A 22,432-nucleotide genomic window follows, 5' to 3' on the forward strand; every position below is an offset into this window, starting at 1 on the left:
TTCTCTCTGAATTTGGATAGGATAAGAGTTTTCTACATGTTACCTTTTCACGTATTTGAAGAGAACAAATTTTAATTCACTACACACACACACACACACAAACATATACACTTTTTTTTCTTTCTTTTTTTTTTTCTTTGCTGAGGCAGTTGCAGTTAACTGACTTGCCCTGGATCATATAGCTATGAAGTGTTAAGTGTCTAAGGCCAGATTTGAACTCATAGCCTCCTGACTTTAGGGCTGATGCTCTATCCACTGCACTAGCTGCCCCAGTTCACTCTATTTTTAATAGAGAAAATATCAAATTCCTCTAGAAACTTGGCTTAGGTGGGGCTTTCCTCACATATACTAGCATACATATAGTAAAGGCCACTTACACGTAAATAAATTGTATTAATTACACCACATGAACATTACATTATAGTTTCAATCAAAGCATTCATATTAGTATGCAAGGATTTAGAGAATCCAAACTGGCTATGTAATGTACCACACATTCAATCTTTTCCCCATACACTCCAAATTCCAATATTTGGACCTCATTCTAGCCCTCACTTTCAGGACAGTTTATTGATACTGGCATTCTCTTGTCACAAGTTTCCATATTTTGCTTATGCATGCATACCTCTCAATATAATGATGTTCTAAGGGAAGTCTATTTTTAGGGAAAGGGTTTTGAGAATATTGGTTTGAGATTGAATTCAATTTAGGAAACATTAAGCACCTAGTCCATGTGCAAGACAATGCATTTCTATGCTGGTTCTGTGGTCACATGATGATTATACAAAGGGGAAATAGTTCCTGCCTTTAAGGGGTTTTTAATCTAATAAACCATCAACCATCAATATATGAATAAGCATAATATAAGTGGTAATGTGATAGGAGCAAAGAAAATGATGTGCTCCAGGAAAACAAGGAGAGAGAGCACTTTGATCCAGGTAGAACTGAGAAAGCCTTCATGGAGGAGATGACTCCTAAACCTGACCTTGAAGGATAGATTTACTTCACAGAGAGGAAGATAGCATCATATATACATGGGTAACAAGCTGATCAGAATCTTGAAAATCAAGAGTGAGAAGTGTTTGTATGTGTGTGTGTGTGAGAGAGAGAGAGAGTGTGAAAGAGAGAGACAGACAGACAGAGACAGAAAGAGAAAGCCAGAGAGATACAGAGAGAGGGAGAAACACACACACACACACACATACATACACACACACACACACACACACACACACAGGATTGGAAAATATTAGCAATTTAATTTGGCTAGAATCTAGAGTCTAGAATAAATTCATGTGAAAAATAAATAAATAAAACTGGAAAGATAAGCAGAAGGTATTTAAATATTGTTTAAGATAAGAATATTTTTTACCATATGCATATTCTAAGAGAAAGGATGTTTATTATAATTTATAGAAGGGGTAGACTTGGAATCAGGAAAGTCTGGGTTCAAGCCTTGCTACCGATCTGTGTATTAGCTGGGAGACCACTGATGAATCACTTTTCTTGTCAGTGCTTTCTGGGTACTGGTTTTTCCCACCTCTCCTCTGTTTCCATATCATGTTTATTTTCCCTTTGCTTATATTCATACAGCCCCTTTCCCACTGGAATAAAATGAAGGACTGAATCCCAGATCTACCAATAACCTACTGTGACCATGGACAAGTATGTTCTTCCCTCCCAAAATCTGTTTCCTCATATATAAAATGGAGAATATTACCCTTGCAGCATCTATTTCAATGGCTACTGTTAGGAAAATATTTTATAAACTTTCAAGTACTATAGAAATGACAACTAATGTTTATTATTTACTAGTGTGTGGACTGCTTTCTGTCTGACTTCAGGTGCCCGTGAATACTTTGCAAGTACAACCTCTTAAGGCTGCTTCTTGTTGCTAAGCCAGTAGACTCAACGACATCTCCTTTCTGTTGAAAGGACTGTGATGACTTTGCTTGGCTTCCCTTCCTAAAGCCATACCTAAGACAAAGTTTGGCCCACCCAAGCAGAGTAATATGTGAAAGCAAAGACTACTACTGAGAGTACTGAGGGAGAGCCAGGTCAGCTCAGGACATACCTGTATATTTTATATCGGGTTGTAAATCCTTGACGGTGTCTTTCCACAAAGGATAGGTAGCTCCGGGAGTGATGGAAAGGTCCCCTGTCTGAAATAAGCCAATCAAATTCCTTGGAGACATGTTGGTCGGTAACAGCTGTTTCCTGGTGGGAGGACTGCACTGTTATATGGTCCCATATAAACAGGAAGTAGATGAACTCAACAAACCTCCAGTTCATGCTTTTCTGTCTGCCTTATTCCTCTCATTCTTGCTCCATTCTGTGGAGTCCTATGGAAAAAGGGAGGGAAATGAAAGAAGGAAGAGGTTGGGGAAGGGAGGAAGGAGAAAGAGAGAGGAGGACAATGGTTAATATGAAGGAAAAGAAAGTGAGCATCCCAACGATTATAAAGTGTTAGAAGGCTCTTTCCCTGGAAGAAACCTTAAATCATAGAATATTAGAAGACAGCATTCAAGAATGTTTAAACTGGAATAAATCTTGGAGCATAAATTTTAGGTTATAGAATAGTTAATATATTAAAGCCAGAAATGGCTATCAGAGGAATCTCTCATTTTATATATGGGGAAATTGAAACCCCAAGAGAAAAAATTCCTTGTCATCTTCAGGGTTCTTTGCACTTGTTCTCTGAGACATGTAGCGCCTTTTTTTTAATATTTGGCAAATAACAAGTGTTTAATCAATGCTCATTAACTGATAAGTTCTGTTATCATCATAAGGGAAGGGGGGACGATTAGAGAGAGAGAGTATGTAGAAGGCAAAGGAATCAGGAGAGACAACAGAGTAATATTATAAAGATTCTGTCATTAGGAGCTAGTGGGTTCTAATCCTAGCCCTATGTCCCATATCTAGGAATAATTTTTTTTAAAAAAAAGTTTGTGTTTATTTGTTTGTTAAGAAGTACACTCTACGAATAAAGATGCCTCAGTTCTTTTACAAGCAACAAACTCCAAGTGTTTGTTAAAAGGTTAAATGATTTGCCTAGGATCGTGCAGTCAGTATGTGTCAGAGATAGGATATGTACTCAAGAGATCTTAAAGACTTCAAAGCTAGATAGTTACCCATTATATCCTCTCTGAGAATCAGTTTCTTAAATTATGAAATGAGGGAGATTACAAGATGACCCAACCACAACTCTGAAGAAATTCTCATAAACATCACGATCTTAGATCTTCAGCAAATTTTCCTTTCTTTATCTCACCTTCCTTCAGCACAACTGCTAAGTTTTTATTTTCTTGAAGTCACTATGGAGGGAAGAGAGGAAATGTACGGGTATTTTTTTAAATTGAAGCTTTTTATTTTCAAAATATATACACAAATAATTTTCAACCTTCACCTTTACAAAACCTTGTGTTCTAATTTTTTCCCTCCCTTCCCCTCACTCCCTCCCCAGAGGGCAAGTGATCTAATATATGTTAAACATGTACAATTCTTCTATACATATTTCCACAATTATCATGCTGCACAAGAAAAATCAAATTAAAAAGGAAAAAAATGAGAAACAAAATAAAACCTAAGAAAACAACAAAAGGAGTGAAAATACTAGGTTGTGGTCAACATTCAGTTCCCATTGCCCTCTCTCTGACTGCAAATGACTTTCTTCATCACAAGTCCATTGGAATTGTCCTGAATCATCTCATTGTTGATGAGAAAAATGAAATGGATAGATTTTTAAGAGATAAAGTGGGGAGAAAATTCAGCTCTATCAAAATAAATCAGGTCCAATTCCATTTCTGACTCTTCTCAAAACTGTGGCTATGGAAAAATGTCTAAATCTTTCTGAGCCTTAATTTTTCCTTCTGTAAAATAGGAATTTTTTTGAGGAAAACATTTTTGTGGACTGCATGATATAGGTATGTGAGTTATTATTAGGAATAAAATGGTTCTCTCCTTTTTGGCCAGATAGAGAAGGAGCCCTGTCTAAGAAAAGGGTAATAAAATGGGAGAATTGTCTTTTCTGCTCAACTGGATACCATCCTCATACTACTACTAGGCTCTACTAGTTTATTATGGTTTATTATTCAAAGTTGACTTAGAAATTTTCTTAGCATTGTAAGCTTTAACTGCAAGTATTGAGATATGACACATAGGTGGGATGTAGCTGGGGAAATTGGGGATAAAGGAACCTAGATTCTGAAGTTTTGTTTAAATTCCAACTCCAGGTAAGCTTCATAAAATATAGCGCCTCAGCAGTTCTACTAAAACAGTTTACTAGAGTTTGCCTGACCTGGAAAAGTTGAGATAGCTCCAAGATGACCCATCTTTCATGGGTTATGAGGCAGATGGATGCTATGTGCATGTTATTTCTGCATGTCTCCATGTGAAGGCTTTATTTACAAAAAAACAGAATCTAGATAATTTTATGTATTTAAGGAAATATCAAGCTATATGCACAGTACTGACAAATATGTTGGTGTGGGTGATGGTGAAAAAAGGGTGGATATGGGTATGAACCAGAGTTATGCATGAAGCGTGCATGAGAAAAAGGGAAGAGTTTTAGCTACATTAGTTATAGAATTAGAGAATCATTCCTATGGTCAGTGCTGAAAAGGACCTAAGAATATAATGTTAGAATTTAAGAAAAAATGTTAGGATTTATGACATAAAATGTTAGGCCTGGAGAGAACATAAGAATGTAGAATGCTGTCCCAACTATTTCACTTGGGTGACACAGAAATTGAGGTTCAGAAACATAAACTGATTGGCCAAAAAGTGACCTATTTCATGGAAGTTAGTGGTTTGTGAGCTGAAACATAGTCTGTGTGCATTTGGGAACTGAGTGGGAAAGAAGAGATGCATTGTTAAAGAATGGAGAAATCTGCAATGATTTTATTAAATTAAAATGTGCGTTTCCTTGGGACAAAAGCAATGTTATCAGAGGCAAATTGTTATAGCTTTGTGCAGTGTTTGAGGACTATTGAAAAGCTTTTTTGGATGTCAATGTCTTTTTCACTAACCTGTCACTGTCTTAAATTCCACCATGACAAACTCCTCTTAGTTAAATCATTAGCTACAAGTTCCTTAATTTAACTTTAATTTAATAGATGAACAAATTGAGAACATGATCATTTTCTTCAAAAGTGATATTATTCTCTGTGGTGCTAATTCAGCCAAACACCAAATATTTTCTCTGCCCAAGGCCTTCTGCTAGAAAACATGGTGAAAATTGTTTAGGGGTTTCAATGGCCCCAAGGTATTTCTTGCTTCAAAATTTTATCTTTTTAACACCATCCTGGTAAGGCCATTGGGAGCTAAATCATGGAAAATACTGACTCTTAAGATTTGCAATCTGTTTGAAAGTGGGAAAATAGTTAGCTTCAAACATTTAGAAGTTATTTATATGGAAAAAAGGGTAGATTTCTTCTACTTGACTCAAAAGGAGAGACTTCCAAACAATGGGAAGAAGCTGCAAAGAGACCTAAAGAAAAGCTTCAGGGGGGGCAGCTAGGTGGCACAGTGGACAGAGCACCAGCCCCGAAGTCAGGAGAACCTGAGTTCAAATCTGGCCTCAGACACTTAACACTTCCTAAGCTGTGTGGCCCTGGGCAAGTCACTTAACCCCAATTGCCTAAGAAAGGAAGGAAGGATGGAAGGAAGGAAGGAAGGAAAAGAAAAGAAAAGAAATTAGAACTATCCAAAAATTTAACCGGCTATCTTAGAATGTGGCTACTTCTTCCTTGGAGGTTTTTTTTTAAGTGAGGTCTAGATGATCTTTTGGTGATTTTATAGTATTGGGAGGTTGCTTTTCAGTAATAAATTGAACTTAATGGATGTTTCAATTCTCAAATTCTTTGAAGTGTCATGATGATCTGTATGATTTGAGGAAATGACAACTGTATTATATAATATGTAATTCTAAGAGACAAGAAAAGTCAGTCTCGTCTGTCTACAGTCAGTCTCGTCTGTCTACAGCCAACTTGGTAATACCAAGGGTAGAGTACTGTACTTAGAATCAGGAAGACGTGAGTTGAAATCAAGCTTTAGTCCCTTGCTAACTGTATGTTTTTGGGCATGTCACTTAATCTCTGTCTTTCTCAGGTTCCTCACCTATAAAACATAGATAATAATAGCACATATCTCTCAATGTAATAATGAAGATGTAATGGGATAATTTTTTAAAAGTTCTTAGCACAGGGCCTGGAATACAGTAAGCTCCATATCAATGCTAGATTGTTATTATTATCATCATCATCATTATCACTATAGTAGTACAAGTAATGTGTATCTTAGATTTAGAGAAAACAAATTTCAAAGGTTTCAGAAAAAAAAAAGGTAGTGGACTGACTAAAAATTTTATAAAAAGTCATGTCAAGAGGGATGAGTTCTCTGAAATAAAGAGAAAGGATTCTAATGAAGGATGGAAGGTGGTATATAAACACACCCAAAACACACAACACACATATATATATGAATGTATGTTTTATATATATATATATATATATATATATATATATATATTTTATACACATAGTATAAACTATAATAAATGAATAGACTATCCAGTTAACATATTTTAGGGGAAAAACATTCAGGAGGTCAAAAAGGATAGAAGAAGATGAAAGATCATAACAATGGGATAAGGAGATAACATTAAGACTATTTCCTGTATTTTAAAGCTCAAAATAAACTAAATATTAGATAGATAGATAGATTCTAGGAAGATAGCCAGTTAGCTAGAGAGACAGACAGACAGACAGACAGATAGATAAAGAGATAAAGAGATAGAATGACAGATAGACAAGAAGGCCAAAAGAGAGATATACAGAAAGAAGGGATAAGATCATTTCTCAGGGCACATGGAATGATAATAACTGATGACCCAGAGAAAGAAAAGTTTATTATATTAATTGTTTTATTTCTATTTTCTCTACCAGGAAGAATGATCTTTGGATTGGAAAGGGGAAAATAAAAATGATTATTAGCAATAATATGATGGAGATAAATAGTTTCTTTATACTTTTCCCTGGTCAGAATAAATTTCAAGTATTTTGTCCAGGGTTGGATGTCCACTTGTCAGAAAGACACTAATAGGCTATATGGAAGTCATCCAGCATGTGGGAATGATGTTGTGAAAAGTCTCAAGATGATATAATATGACTAGCTTCATTTACCTTTGAAAAGTAAAGCTATTAGGGGAAAAGGATAGGTTCAAGGATTTGAAGTCCTATTGCATATAAGAAGAATTCCATTTATTCTCTTTAATCCTAGAGGCTTATCTTGGTTCAACTGGTAGAAGGTGAAAAAATGAGTTTATATTTATTGTCAAAAAATTTGTGACCAAAGACAAACTACAGACCATTATTGATCACAAAATAGAAAATTTTGATTACATCAAATTAAAAAACTTCTATACAAACAAAACTAATGCAAACAAGATTAGAAGGGAAGCAACAAACTAGGAAAACATCTTCCTTCACAGTTAAAGGTTCTGATAAAGGCCTCATTTCTAAAATATATAGAGAACTGACTCTAATTTATAAGAAACCAAGCCATTCTCCAATTGACAAATGGTCAAAGGATATGAACAGACAATTTTCAGATGATGAAATTGAAACTATTACCATTCATATGAAAGAGTGTTCCAAATCATTATTTTTTTATATTTTCTTTTTTTTATTTAATAGCCTTTTATTTACAGGTTATATGTATGGGAAACTTTACAGCATTAACAATTGCCAAACCTCTTGTTCCAATTTTTCACCTCTTACCCCCCACCCTCTCCCCAGATGGCAGGATGACCAGTAGATGTTAAATATATTAAAATATAAATTAGATACACAATAAGTATACATGACCAAACCGTTATTTTGCTGTACAAAAAGAATCAGACTCAGAAATGTTGTACAATTAGCTTGTGAAGGAAATAAAAAATGCAGGTGGGCATAAATATAGGGATTGGGAATTCAATGTAATGGTCCAAATCATTATTAATCAGAGAAATGCAAATTAAGACAACTCTGAGATACCACTACACACCTGTCAGATTGGCTAAGATGACAGGAAAAAATAATGATGATTGTTGGAGGGGATGTGGGAAAACTGGGACACTGATACATTGTTGGTGGAGTTGTGAACAAATCCAACCATTCTGGAGAGCAATCTGGAATTATGCCCCAAAAGTTATCAAACTGTGCATACCCTTTGACCCAGCAGTGCTACTACTGGGCTTATAGCCCAAGGAGATACTAAAGAAGGGAAAGGGACCCGTATGTGCCAAAATGTGGCAGTCCTGTTTGTAGTGGATAGAAACTGGAAAATGAATGGATGCCCATCAATTGGAGAATGGTTGGGTAAATTGTGGTATATGAATGCTATGGAATATTATTGTTCTGTAAGAAATGACCAGCAGGATGAATACAGAGAAGCTTGGAGAGACTTACATGAACTGATGCTAAGTGAAATGAGCAGAACCAAGAGATTATTATATACTTCAACAATGATACTCTATGAAGATGTATTCTGATGGAAGTGGATTACTTTGACAAAGAGACCTAATTCAGTTTCAATTGATCAATGATGGACAGAAGCAGCTACACCCAAAGGAAAAAAAAAAACAAAAAAACACTGGGAAATGAATGTAAACTGTTTGCATTTTTGTTTTTCTTACCAGGTTATTTTTACCTTCTGAATCCAATTCTCTCAGTGCAACAAGAAAACTGCTTGGTTCTGTACACATATATTGTATCTAGGATATACTACAACATATTCAACATATATAAGACTGATTGCCATCTAGGGGAGGGGGTGGAGGGTGGGAGGGAAAAATCAGAACAGAAGTGAGTGCAAGGGATAATGTTATAAAAAAATTTACCCTAGCATGGGTTCTGTCAATAAAAAGTTATTATAATAAAAAAAAAATTCAGAATGGAGAAGGTATTAACAGATGGGACACCCAATTAAACATCTAAGTCTCTAAACAATAATTTTTTTAATTAGCTGGAGAATTTGCACTATTGATAATAAATATATATTTTAAATTTGTCAATAAAAAAAAGAAAAACCTTCCTAATAGTCAGAATTATTGAAAAATAAAATGGATTATCTCAGGAGGAAGTAAATTCCTCCTCAATGGAAGTCTTCATGCAAAGGATAGATGATCACTCATTGAGTATGATGCATGGCATTCTTTCTCCCCGTTCCCCCAGCCAACAGGAACAGGTGGTCTATATTGACCTCTGATGTTCCTTTTAATTTGAGAATCTCAGAAAGGTCAAGTAACAATCAAATACTGATTGAATCACATGAGATTTAAATGTTCCATCTTTGCTAAGGAGACACAAACTTGGGACCAAATTAAATTTCTCCATTATGACTCTGTGCTGAATACTTTTTTCCCCTTTTGTTCTTTTATTTTCTTTTTAAAAAGCTTTTTATTTTTGAAAAATTTAATCTTTTTTTTCACAAAGACAACAAGAATAAGAGTCAGGATTTCAGACTTGGTTTCAATTCTTGGTTTCTATCATACCACATTGCCATTTGAAGATCCCTTTTGACTTGAGATTCTCAGTGTCCTTACTGTTTGAATCACATGAGATTTCACTGTTCCATCTTTGCTAAGGAGACATAAACTTAGGACCACTTTAAAATAAGAGGAAAATTAGTATTTAGTGAAAGAAGCAGAGAGGAGGCAATAATTTGATCTGAGGAAATGCAACCTACATGAAAAATACATTTCCCTCTTGGGCACTGTGGTCACAATAAAGCTGAATGTTTTGCACTGATTTCCCCATCAACACCTCTCCCTGCTCTCCCCATGGGGCTGAAATGTCAGTGTTGGATATTAACATTCATATCAAGTATAAAGCTATTTTTCATCAATTCAGCTAAACCCTGATAACAGGATTGCTTGCCTTTAAGAAAAAAAAACAATAATTTACAGGGAAAATATGTGAATAAGATAAAATATGTCCTTGGTGACTGCTTCTGCGCTCTGTCACTTGCCCTTCCATCTTCTTAAACTGTGGTTCATGACCTCATAGTGGAGTTTTGTAATTGAATGTGGGGGGGTCATGGAATTATGATTTATTATCAGTAACTCTTGATTCATATACCTATTTTATATACATATTTACCCAGGTTCACATAAAAATTTCTCAGGCAAAACGGTGCAGTGAGTGGAAAAAGTTTAAGTCCTGTTCTAACCTCCTCAATCCCTCTCAATTCTCTGGAGTCTAGCTTTCTGCTGACCAAGGCCAAAAGACCAACAGATAAGTATTGTAATGGAAAAGAACATTGATCTTGCCATCAAAAGTATGAGTCTAATTCTAACACCTACTGATCATGTGACCATGGATAAATCCCTACCTGTCTCTGAGTCTCATTTTTATCTTGAAAAATAGAAATGTTAAACAAACATTCTCTATCTCACTGAATTGTTGTGAAAAAGTAGTATCTAAACTTTTTTTTAACAACCTAATATTTTTTCATTTCTTCTTTTAAAAAAAAAATGCTTCCCAAACCTTAAAGAAAGATGTAAATCTAAATTATTGTTAATTAGGCTATCAGCTATATCAATAAGAAAAAAAATAAGTATCTTCACAGGGAGATCATGAAGGATACAAAACTTTGAGAACTAAAGGACTGAAACTATTATGGTAAAGTAGCAGTAGAGTCAAAATGATGACATAAGATATCCTATCAATATTCCAAATGTTGACAGTATAAGATAGGGTTTGGCAAGCATACTCAAGCTACTGGACCCACATTTGATCCTTGAAGCACCAAGGATCAGCTATAAAAATGAGATGAGAAATATTCCAATTCTAGAAGTAATATGTACTTTAAATGTACCTTTTAAATATCTCTATAATTTCTGTTCCATACATTGTAGCCCTTCTCTACTAATGCCATATTGCTGAGTGGGTGGATTTCCTCAGGGGATATCAGAGGGTGGAATATATTGATTTTGGAAGTGTTAACATATCACTGATTTCATCTTTTCCTGTTTAAAGTCCCATAAGGAAGACAAGTATTGCATCTTCCCCATTTCCCATCAGCTATGCTTCTTTTTGACTTGAATTTCTCCATCATTACTCTGTGCTGAGTACTTTTTTTTTTCCTTTTTTAAAAAGCTTTTATATTTTTGAAAAATATGCATAGATAATTTTTAATATTCACCCTTGCAAAACCTTGTGTTTCAAATTTTTTCTCTCTCCTTTCCCCCTACCCTCTCCTCTAGATGGCAAGTAATCCAATGTATATTAAACATGTGCAATTCTTCTATATATATTTTCACAATTATCATAATGCACACCAAAAATCAGATCAAAAAGGGGAAAAATGAAAAAGAAAACAAAATGGAAGTAAACAAAAATAAAAAGTGAAAATACTATGCTGTAATCCACATCCAGTCCTCACAGTCCTCTTTCTAGGTACAGATATTTCTCTTCATCATAAAACCATTGGAACTGGCCTAAATCACTTTGCTGTTGCAAAAAGCCACATACATCAGAACTGATCCTCATATAATCTTGCTATTATTGTATACAATGTTCTCCTGATTCTACTCCCTTCACTTAGCATCAGTTCATGTAATTATCACCAGGTCTCTCTGAAATTATCCTGCTGATCATTTCTTACAGAACAACAATATTCCATAATATTCACATACCATAACTTATTCAACCATTGCCCCAGCTGATGGGTATCCACTCAGTTTCCAGTTGCTTGCCACTGAAAAAAGGGCTGCTACAAATATTTTTGCACATGTGGGTCCTTTTACCTACTCAATGATCTATTTTGGATACAGGCCCAGTACAAACACCAGGGGAACAAAGGATATGAACAGTTTGATAGCCCTTTGGACATAATTTCATATTACTCTCCAGAATGGTTGAATCATTTCACAACAATAACAACAATGCATTACTGATCCAGTTTTCCCACATCCCCTCCAATACTCATTGCTACCTTTTCCTGTCATCTTAGCCAATCTGAGAGGTGGCTAGTGGTACCTCAGAGTTCTCTTAATTTGCATTTCTCTGATCAAAAGGATTTAGAGTATTTATATGACTAGAAATGATTTTAATTTCTTCATATGAAAATTGTCTATGTCAAATAAATGGTCTTTGACCATTTATCAATTGGAGAATGGCTTTCATTCTCATAAAGTTGAATGAATTCTCTATATATTTTAGAAATGAAGCCTTTATCAAAACTCTTGGATGCAAAAGTTTTACCCAGTTCAATGCTTCCTTTTTAATCTTGTCTGGATTGGTTTTGTTTGTACAAAAAAATTTTAACTTAATATAATCAAAATTATCCATTTTGTCTTACATAATGTACTCCAATTCTTCTTTGACCACAAAATGCTTCCTCTTCCACAAATCTGAGAGACAGACTATCCTTTGTTCTTCTAATTTGCTTATAGTATCACTTTTTATGTCTAAATCATGAACCCGTTTCCACCTTGTCTTGGTAGAGGGTGGTAGATGTGGGTCAATGCCTAGCTTCTGCCATACTAATTCCCAATTTTCACAGGAATTTTTGTCAAATAGTTAGTTCTTATTCCAGAAGCTGGGTTCTTTGGGTTTATGAAACACTAGATTATTATAGTCATTGACTATTGTGTCTTGCGAACCTAACATATTACACTGATAAACAACTTTATTTCTTGGCCAGTACTAAATGGTTTTCATGACCACTGCTTTATAATATAGTTTTAGGTATAGTACACCTAGGCCACCTTCATTTGCATTTTTTCCCTTAATTCCCTTAAAATTCTTGTCATTTTTTTCTTCCAGATCAAATTTATTATTTATTTTTTCTAGCTCTGTAAAATAACTTCTTAGGACCTTGAGTGGTATGGCACTGAATAAACAGATTAATTTAACTAGAATTGTCATTTTTATCATATCAGCTTAGCTCACTCATGAGCATTTGATATTCTTCCAAGTGATTAGATGTGACTTTATTTGTGTGGAAAGTGTTTTGTAATTGTGTTCATATAGTTGATATATCTTGGTGATAACTTGCTATAATCTCTTTGCTAATATTTTAAAAAGATTTTTACATCAATATGCATGAGGGAAATTGGTCTATAATTTTTTTTCTCTGTTTTCATCCTACCTGGTTTAGATATTAGCACCAAATTCAGTGTCATAAAAGGAATTTGGCAGGCTCTTTTTTTCCCTATTTTTCAAAATACTTTGTATAGTATTGGATTTAATTGTTCTTTAAATGTTTAGAATTCACATGCAAATCCATCTGATCCCAGAGATTTTTTTTAAGGGAGTTGATTAATAACTTGTTTAATTTCTTTTTTTATAAAGTGAAACTAAGTAATTTATTTCCTCCTCTGTTAATCTGGGCAATGTTTTTGTAAGTATTCATCCATTTTACAATGATAATCTAAATCAGATTTATTGGCATAAAATTGGGCAAAATAGTTCTTAATTACTGTCCTAATTTCCTCTTTATTGGCAGAAAGTTCACTCTTTTCATTTTTGATACTAATACTTTGATTTTTTTTCCTTTTTTTAATCAAATGAACTAAAGATTTATCTATTTTTTTCATAAAACCAATTCTTAGTTGTGATTTTCAGTTCATTAGTTTTCTTACTTTCAATTTTATCAATCTCCCCTTTTATTTTCAGAATTTAAAATGTAGAAGTGAGTGCAAGGGATAATGTTGTAAAAAAATTACCCTGGCATGGATTCTGTCAATAAAAAGTTACTATAATTTAAAAAAAATCACTTAAAATAAATTTAAAAAAAAAGAATTTAAAATGTAATATTTCATTAGGAATTTTTGATTTGTTCTTTTTCTAGCTTTGTTAGTTGCATGCCCAATTCAATGTTCTTCTCTTTCTGTTTTAGTCAAATAAGGATTTAAAAATATAGAACTTCCCCTAAGAACTGCTTTGGTTGCATCCCATTAAGTTTGGTATATTGTCCTATTATCATCATTCTTTTGGATGAAATTATTGATTGTGTCTATGATTAGTTGTTTCACCCATGATTCTTTAGGATTAGAATATTGAGGTTTCAATTAATTTTTGGTCTATTTTCCCCTGACCTTTATTGAAAGTAATTTTTATTGCATCATGTTCTGAAAAAAATGCACTTACCATTTCTGCTTTTCTGAATTTAATTTTGAGGGTTTTATACCCCAATATAGTATTAATAGTTTTGTGTAGGTTCCATATACCTTTAAGAAAAAAAAGTATATTCATTTGGGTCTTCATTCACTTTTTTCCAAAGATCTATCATACTTACATTTCTAAAATTCTATTTACCTCCTTAACTTCTTATTTATTTTATGGTTTGATTTATCTAGTTCTGATAGAACAAGTTTGAGATTCCCCACTAGTATAGTTTTGCTATCTATTGCTTTTGCAGCTCTCTTAACTTCTTTAGGAACTTGGATGCTATACCACTTGGTAAATATATCTCCAGTATTGATATTACTTTAAGTAGGATGTAATTTTCTTCCTTATCTTTTTGTATTAAATCTATTTTTGATTTTGCTTTATCTGAGATTAGGATCATTACCCCTGATTTTATTACTTCAGATGAAGCATAATAAATACTGCTCCAGCCTTTTATTTTATTCTGTATGTATCATTTTGCTTTGTTTCTTGCAAATAACATATTGTCGATTTCTGGCTTTTAATCCAGTCTGCTATCTACTTCCATTTTTAGGGAGAGTTCATCCCATTCACATTCATAGTTAAAATTACTAAATGTATTTTTTCACTATCTTATTTTTCCAAATTATATTTTTCTCTTTCCTTTTCCTCTTTCCTATTTCATCAATGTTTTCTTTCTGTCCAACTCCCTCAATCTGTCCTCCCTTTGTACAGCACCTCCCCCTTTCTTATCCCTTTCCTTTTCTACTTCCGTTCTTCCTTCTATTAATTTCCCTCTTTCCTTTCCTCTTTGCCCTCCTACTTTCCTGTAAGATGAGAGAAGTTTCTTTTTCAAACTAAGTATGTCTGATATTCTCTCTATGAGCCAAATCTGATGAGATTCAGGTTCACAAAATGTTCAAATGTCCAACATTTTTCCTGAAACATAATGCTTAATTTAGCTGGATAGTTGAGGTACAGGCCAAGTTCCCTTTCCCTCCAGAGTATCAAATTCCAGATTCTTCAACCCTTTAATGTGGAAGCTGCTAGGTCCTGAGTAATACTGATTGTGGCTTCACGATATTTAAGTAGTTTCTTTCTGGCTGCTTGCATTATTTTCTCCTTGATCTGATTATTCTGGAATTTGCAATATTCCTTGGAGTTTTCATTTTGGAGTGTCTTTCAGGAGGTGATCAGTGGACTCTTTCAATGGTTATTTTACCCTCTGGTTTTAGAATATCTGGGCAGTTTTTCTTGATGATTTCTTGGAAGATGTCTTGGCTCTTTTTTCATTGTGCTTTTCAGGCAATTCAATAATTCATAGATTGTCTCTCCTGGATATGTTCCCCATTTCAGTTCTTTTTCTGATGAGGTATTTTACATTTTCTTCTCTTTTTTTGGTTTTGTTTGATTGATTCTTGATGTCTCGTTGAGTCATTTGCTTTCATTTGTTCAATTTTCATTTTTAGTGAAGTATTTTCTTCAGTTAGCTTTTTTATCTCCTTTTCCATTTGGCCAACTGAACTCTTAAATATATTGTTTTATTCATTGGATTTATTTTCCATTTCAGAAATTCTGTTTTTCAAGGAGTTTTCTTTTTCCATTTCACCAAGAATATTCTTTAAGGAGTGATTTTCTTCATACAATTTTTGTATTTATTTTACCAGAGTTCTCAATTCCTTTCTCCATTTTCCTTCTAACTCTTTTTTAAGATCCTTTTGGAGTTCTTCTAAGAAAGCCTTGTGAGATGGGGACCACATTATATCTCACCTTTGAGGCTTCATCTGGAGATGTTTTATTTTTATTGTCCTCAGGGTTTAAGGTCTCTTCTTCCATGTTTCTATAAAAGCTATCTATGGTCAGAGCTCTTTTTGCTTTTTTGCTCATTTTAAAAGTTCAGATCTGTTCTTAAGGCAAAGAAGAGATTGTCCCAAGCTTCCTCTACAAGCAACAGAGGACTGACTTGGGGTTAATACTTCAGGCTTCCTCCCAGGGTGGGTGTGCCCAAGTCCCAAGTTATCCTGGAGTTCAGGGTTTCAGTATTTGCCTTCTGTAGTTGTGTTGGACATCTCCCAGCTAGTCTGCTAATCTGCTGGCTTCTCAACCAAGACAGAGTAGCAACCACTGCTGTATTTTGGCTACAAGCCTCCCACTAGCTTCTCCCAGCACATGGAAACTCTCCACCCTAGGTCTCCCTGCACTGTACTGCAGTGTGTACTGGCCTGAAACCCACCCACTGCCTGATTAAGACAGACCTTTCCTGAAGTTCTTCCAAAATATCTTCTGCTGGAAATATGTTATACTCCAAGTATTTGTGGATTCCGCAACACTCTAAAATCTATTCAGAAGCTTGATCTGTTGTTGAGTTGATGGAAACCTAGTAAGAGTTCAAAGACCTGTATATTCTCTGCTATGTTGGCTCTGCCCTCAGGGTACTTTTTTCTATCCATGACCTTTTTATATTTCTTTCGTATATTGTCTTTCTCCATTCAATTGTAAGTTCCTTGAGGACAGGAAATGTCTTTCTTTTTACTTGTACCCTCAGTGCTTAACATAGTGCTTGCTAATAAACAAATTAAATTGTTTTTAAAGCAGTTTTCCCTGTTAAAGGCATTAGGGCACAATGCATAGATCTCTGGAATTGGAGAAGGAGATTCTGAGGGTCTGGATTCAAGAGGTTGGAGCAAACATGACATTTCTAGCACACTTTGGAGAAGTAACATAAAATTGAGATGTGCCCCAGGAGGGAAATTCTTAAAAGAGTTATTAACTGTAGGCATCTCATAATAGAGAGAAGATATGACTTGAGTGAAAGTGCAAGAAAAAGTCAACTCTTTCCCCTGTTTCCCCTTCCAATGTCTGTCTATCAAAGAATAATGCAATTTTGTGTTTTGTTTCTTCCCTCTTCCTATAAATACTAAAAAATAACAGCTCATATTTAAATATTTTATAAATGTTTTATTTGTAAATCCTGGGAGATTGGTGTCATTATCATCATTTTACAGATGAGGAAACTGAGTCTGTTAGAGATTAAATGACTTATCCAGTGTTTTTCAGAACTTGGATGTTTTTAAGCTCTGTTCCAGCACTGTATCCACTGTGTCATATATATATATATATATATATATATATATATATATATATATATCTCCTCTAGGAGGAACTAGACCATTATTGTGACACAGAATATTGAGCTTGAGTGACAGGTAATATGTGTCATAATGTACCACATATGCCATTAGCTTTTCTAAGGTAAAATAATATATTATAAGAATATTTGTTCAAATTCTACCTCTCTAGACATGTGACAGTGGGTAAGTCACTTAATGTTCCTGAGGTTTTACAGATAATTTTTATCTTCTTCTATAAGCTGATATCGAATATCTATCTTAAAAGGTAGCTATGATGGTTTAGTCAATAAACTTCATTAATGTTAATATGTGTTAGATAATTGTTCCAAGTATTAGAGATGAATACAAATTTTTAAAAAGGTAAATGATGCATATAAAGCATGTTGCAGACTTTAAAGACATGCCTGTTTATATATACCTACATATCTAGTTTATATATACTGATGTGTATATGATAATATTTATCTACATGTGAATATATAACATATATTACAATAGACATGTATGTGAGAATATACATATATATATATAGATTATCATAAGATTCTAGGAATAAGCTCTTCTAGTCAGTCTCTATAATGACAGCAAGTGAGCAAGCTTAGGTCATGAAAGGGAAATATATGTAATGTGGATGGACAGCCAAATCCAAGACTGCAGACTCATAGAAACAATCAAAGGATTGAAAGAAATTCTAATGAAAATTTGGATCAAGTCACACCTAACCAAGAACCCTCTCTATATCATACCAAAAAAATTTAGTCAACTACCCACAAGTAGAAGTTCTCTAATGAAGGGGATGGCATTATATCATGAGATACCTCAGACTACTTTGAATTAACTTTGTTAAGAAATTTCTCCTGACCTCAAGCTGAAATCTGTTTCTCTATAATTTCTATCTATGTCTTTTAATTCTGGAAGCCTTTGGATGCCAAGCCAGACAATACAATCTCTTTCACAACAGTACCTCAAATACTTGAAGGCATCTCTCATGTTGTCCCTGAATCATTTTCTTCTGGCTAAACATTTCCAATACTTTCATTTGACATATGAATTGATGTCAAAGTTTCTTACCGTCTTAGTCACCCTCTAGATGATCTCCAGTATATCAATATTTTTTCTAAATAATAGTTTTGTCCTGTCTAATGTACAAGAAGACTACTGCTTCCTTAATTTCCAATTGTATTTTTCTCTTAATGCAGTTTAAATTTTTGTGTATTTGTGTGTGTGTGTGTTTTAGTATACAAAACTAATTTTTTTTCACAAAATATTCCACTTCCAAATTCTTGACATTTTCTTTGGCTGTCTCTCATGCCTGGAACTATCTTTTTCCTTATTTCTACCTCCAGCTTCTCTGACTTCCTATAAGTCTCAACTAATGTCCTGCCTTTTCAAAAAAAAAACCTTCCTTGTCCCACTTCCAAAGTACCTGCTGCTTTCTGGCTGAAATTATTTCCAATTTATACTTTATATATTATGTTTGCATGTGGTTATTTGCATGTTGTCTTCCCCATTAGACTGTGAGTTCCTTGAAGGCAAAAACTGTTTTAGGTCTTTCTTTGTACCTCTAGCACTTAGCAGTGTCTGACACACTATAGGACCTTAATTAATGCTTTCTAACTTAACTCTCCCACATCATCTTATTTATAGGATTGTAAAATACTTTAGAAAAATATAGACAAAACTATAGCTAAAGCTTGCTTTGATCTACCTGCCATATATTCTATATTCACAATGCATTTTAATCTTGAAGAAATGGGGTAAAGGAGATACAATGGCAGTATCACAGGGGTGAAGAGTTAGCAAAAGAACAATATAATTTCACTGAAGAATGTGAAAGAAGAGGGAAAGTAGCTACTCTTTCCTTGTTTTGAAAATGGTAGAGAGTGGGAGGTTTCTTTGTTGTTTGGTATACATTGTACCTGGATTTTTCCTCTAAGGATGCTAGTTACAAGTCACATCTCTCTCTCCCACGTGCTGCCTCCCTGAGTTACCACCCATCACCAGCACCATAGAGACATAGAGTCAACCCACTGTGAAAGGATAATCCCTATTTGCTATAACCAATTTGACACTGACTGTAAACCACCATGAATCTGGGAACACGTAATTTATTCTGGAAAAAAAATCAAACAACTAATGGCATAGTGTGGTGCATTATGACAGATATTACCTGCCACTAAAGCTCAGTATTCTATGCAATACAAATTCTATTTCTGGCTCTGCCTTTGCTTTCCTCGTGACCCTCAATGAGTCATTCACCCTGTTGCTGCCTTAGTTCTACGTCTGCCAAGTATGGATGAAGATGGGAATTATTTGTAAAGCACATGGGTTCCTTGGCTAAACAGTGTTCTGCAGAAGCATGAGGTATTATTAAGGAAATTGGATTCATCCCACACGCAGTGGCATTTTTCTAATTGTTTGCTTTTGTAAATTATTGACAACAGAGTCCTAGAATTCAGCAACACATTGTAGGAAACCCCAGTCCTGCCAGAAAGACATCCTACATCACTTGGCACTTCATGCACTGAGCTGATTCAATTCAACAGACTTACACTAAAGACACAGTAGTATGCAGAAGTATACAAGGCTGGGGAAAGTCAAAGTTTGGATGAAAAAAAGTCCCTCCCTTCATAAGGCAGCTGTCCAGTGGGAAGGAGATTAGAAATTACTTTTCTAATTGATGAAACTGAGAATGATGAACGAAAGTGCAAAAAGACAGATTTGGACCTCAATGGAATGATAAACTTCATAATTATCATTCAGGGGCTAGGTGAATACTTGTTAGTGATGCTTTAGTGGAGATTCAAGTGGGAGGGGGGTTAGTACTAATTATGAAATTCTCTGATTCTATAAACTTATAACCATAAAGTCTCATATAAACAGTATCTAACAAATAGTAACACTATATGTTAATGTAGGAATAATATGCTTATTGATTGATTAGCATATAATAAGTGCATAAAAGTCTTCAGCGTATTGGTTGAATTCTCTACAGAGTATATACTGAAGGACAGGAGTAAGAACCACACTAGATGAGAAGGCATGTATGGTTTCCTTACTTGCAGAAGTGGGGGACTATGGGTGCAAAACAGTACATAGACTGTAAGATTCTGTTGATGGGTAGGTTAATTCTGTTAATTTTTTTCTCTTTCTTTTGTTATTCTTTGTTATAAGGAATGCTTCATGTGGCTGGAGTGAAGAAGGAATATAACCAGAAATGAAAGTGATTATGAAAAGATGTCACTAAATACTTAGTTATGGTAGGGATAGACTGTGAACTGCATTAATTAAAGGAATGCTCAAAAAAAAAAAGGAATGCTCCATATAAATGTGATAAAAAATTGATCTAAGAACATACATAAAGTTACATAAATAAAATCGTTTATGAGATCCAAGGTAAAAAAAAATGTTGCCTGGGGAACCAGAAAGACTTCATTAAAGAGGCAGTTTTAAAAATTTCAGTAAAAATTGTAAAGGTGAGAGGAGATTTTCCATCAGCAGCTCTACTTGGCTTTAAAACCACAGAACATTCTCTTCTTTCCCTCCCAAAATTAGCTGATCACCTGAAATCTCATCACTATAATGAATGACTCAAATTTGGATATCCTATATCTTCTCAACTCACCCTAAACAAAAGAAAGACTGTGTTAATGATCATAGAAATAGTCTTTTAAGAGGGGCGACCTGTTTACATTTCAAGCCAGGTAGTGAGTAAAAAGGGAAATAGCACTAATAAAATGTCCAGAAATATTTAAAACAAGAAGAAACAGGGAAATTGTAGGAAATTTTTAGTAGTTAGGAATCTAACAAGTTTTGTGTAATCTAATTTTCCACTCTTTTAGCATGTCCATGTCTACAATTATGAAAACCCAAAAAAAAATCAGAGGAAAAGTGAAGAAATAAGAAGAAATTCCTGCTACTCTCATCATCATCATCCCCCCCCCCCCACACACACAAAAACTTCTTAAAATATTTGAGATAAGAGAAATGATTTGCTATATTTTTTTCCCTGGGATTTCACATTCTTTTATTTCCTCAAAAATCAGATTAAGGAATTAGACTTTCCAAAGGGTGTGTTATAGTACACTTAGGTGTGTCAGGAATTATGTGAAACTCACAATCACGGATGCACTCTTAGTCTCTCAGGTTCCTCTATAATACACTTATATTGCTCAAGGGAAGGAACAATAATGTGCCATAAAGGGTGTGTGTGTGTGTGTGTGTGTGTGTGTAATAGGTTTGAGGAGAGTAAGAAAACTACTTGATAAATGATCTCTAAGATCCCCTGGTATTCCAACATACTGTGCTTGTTGTTCTGATAACTAACATTCTATAATCTCTCCTTGGCTTTAACATGCAATGTTCTATATTCTCCATTCTATATTCTCTCATTTCTTCTAGAATAAGGTATTTCCTCATCATAGAGCTCAAAACAAACACAAAAATAAAAAACTCTCTAAAATACCAAGGCATCTGCCCATTACCTTCCTTCACTTTATATTTCATCTATTCTTTCACAAATAGGCAAGTTTATTTAATGGTTAGATAAATACTATTTTTATACATTTCTTTTTTCTTACTTCTCTACCCACAAATCTGAGAAGCATAAAGGGCTAATCTAAGTTTCTGCCATCTCTTTCCAGGAGGGATGCTTCCACAGCCTCAGAAATTATTTAGGCTCACATATTCCATAGTATAACATTTGGGTGCTATTTCAATGGACACCAATATTGGAAGCAGGAATCATAGTAGGAAAGAGGATAGAAGACTCAGTCTCTCAATAGGCAACCTTGGTTGAATTCTAGCCTAAGGCTATTCTCCATTTATTCAGGAAAAAATAGAATAAGACATCAGGGCTGCTATTTGAACTGAATCTCAAAAACTTGCCTAACAAATAACATGGCCTTTGGTATGATGCCTCTAGCAGCTCACTAAAGAAATGAATTGGAAGATTTCTGACAATTCCTGAATGGAAGTTCACAGAAATATGTTAGTTCTTAGGGAATTGTTTCATCCTTTAAAATATAATGAGTAATTTATTAATGATGAACTAATAAATTAAAGCAGGCAATTAAGTTTCTATCATCATCATCAGGGAAAACATAAGACCTGAGAAATAAGAAGCTTTACAATATGTTTTACTTAAAGGTGTGTTATATGTAC

At 34.3% G+C, this 22,432-nt stretch overlaps 1 protein-coding gene across 2 annotated transcripts in view; it reads right to left on the reverse strand.

Moving 5' to 3' along the window:
- The window catches only part of BRINP1 (BMP/retinoic acid inducible neural specific 1), a 170,806-nt gene that overhangs the window by 117,342 nt on the left and 31,032 nt on the right, over positions 1-22,432 (reverse strand). Inside the window, exons 2-3 of one of the 2 annotated variants that reach the window (XM_031954194.1) lie at positions 3,132-3,314; positions 2,075-2,342 (exon numbers count right to left, since the gene is read on the reverse strand). In XM_031954194.1, the coding sequence (XP_031810054.1) occupies positions 2,075-2,292 (218 nt within the window). In that variant the 5' untranslated portion in view covers positions 2,293-2,342; positions 3,132-3,314. The remainder of the gene's footprint in view (positions 1-2,074; positions 2,343-3,131; positions 3,315-22,432) is intronic. The other variant, XM_031954193.1, reaches the window with a different exon arrangement.

This window comes from Sarcophilus harrisii, chromosome 2, assembly GCF_902635505.1.
Source record: "Sarcophilus harrisii chromosome 2, mSarHar1.11, whole genome shotgun sequence".
NCBI lineage: Eukaryota > Metazoa > Chordata > Mammalia > Dasyuromorphia > Dasyuridae > Sarcophilus > Sarcophilus harrisii.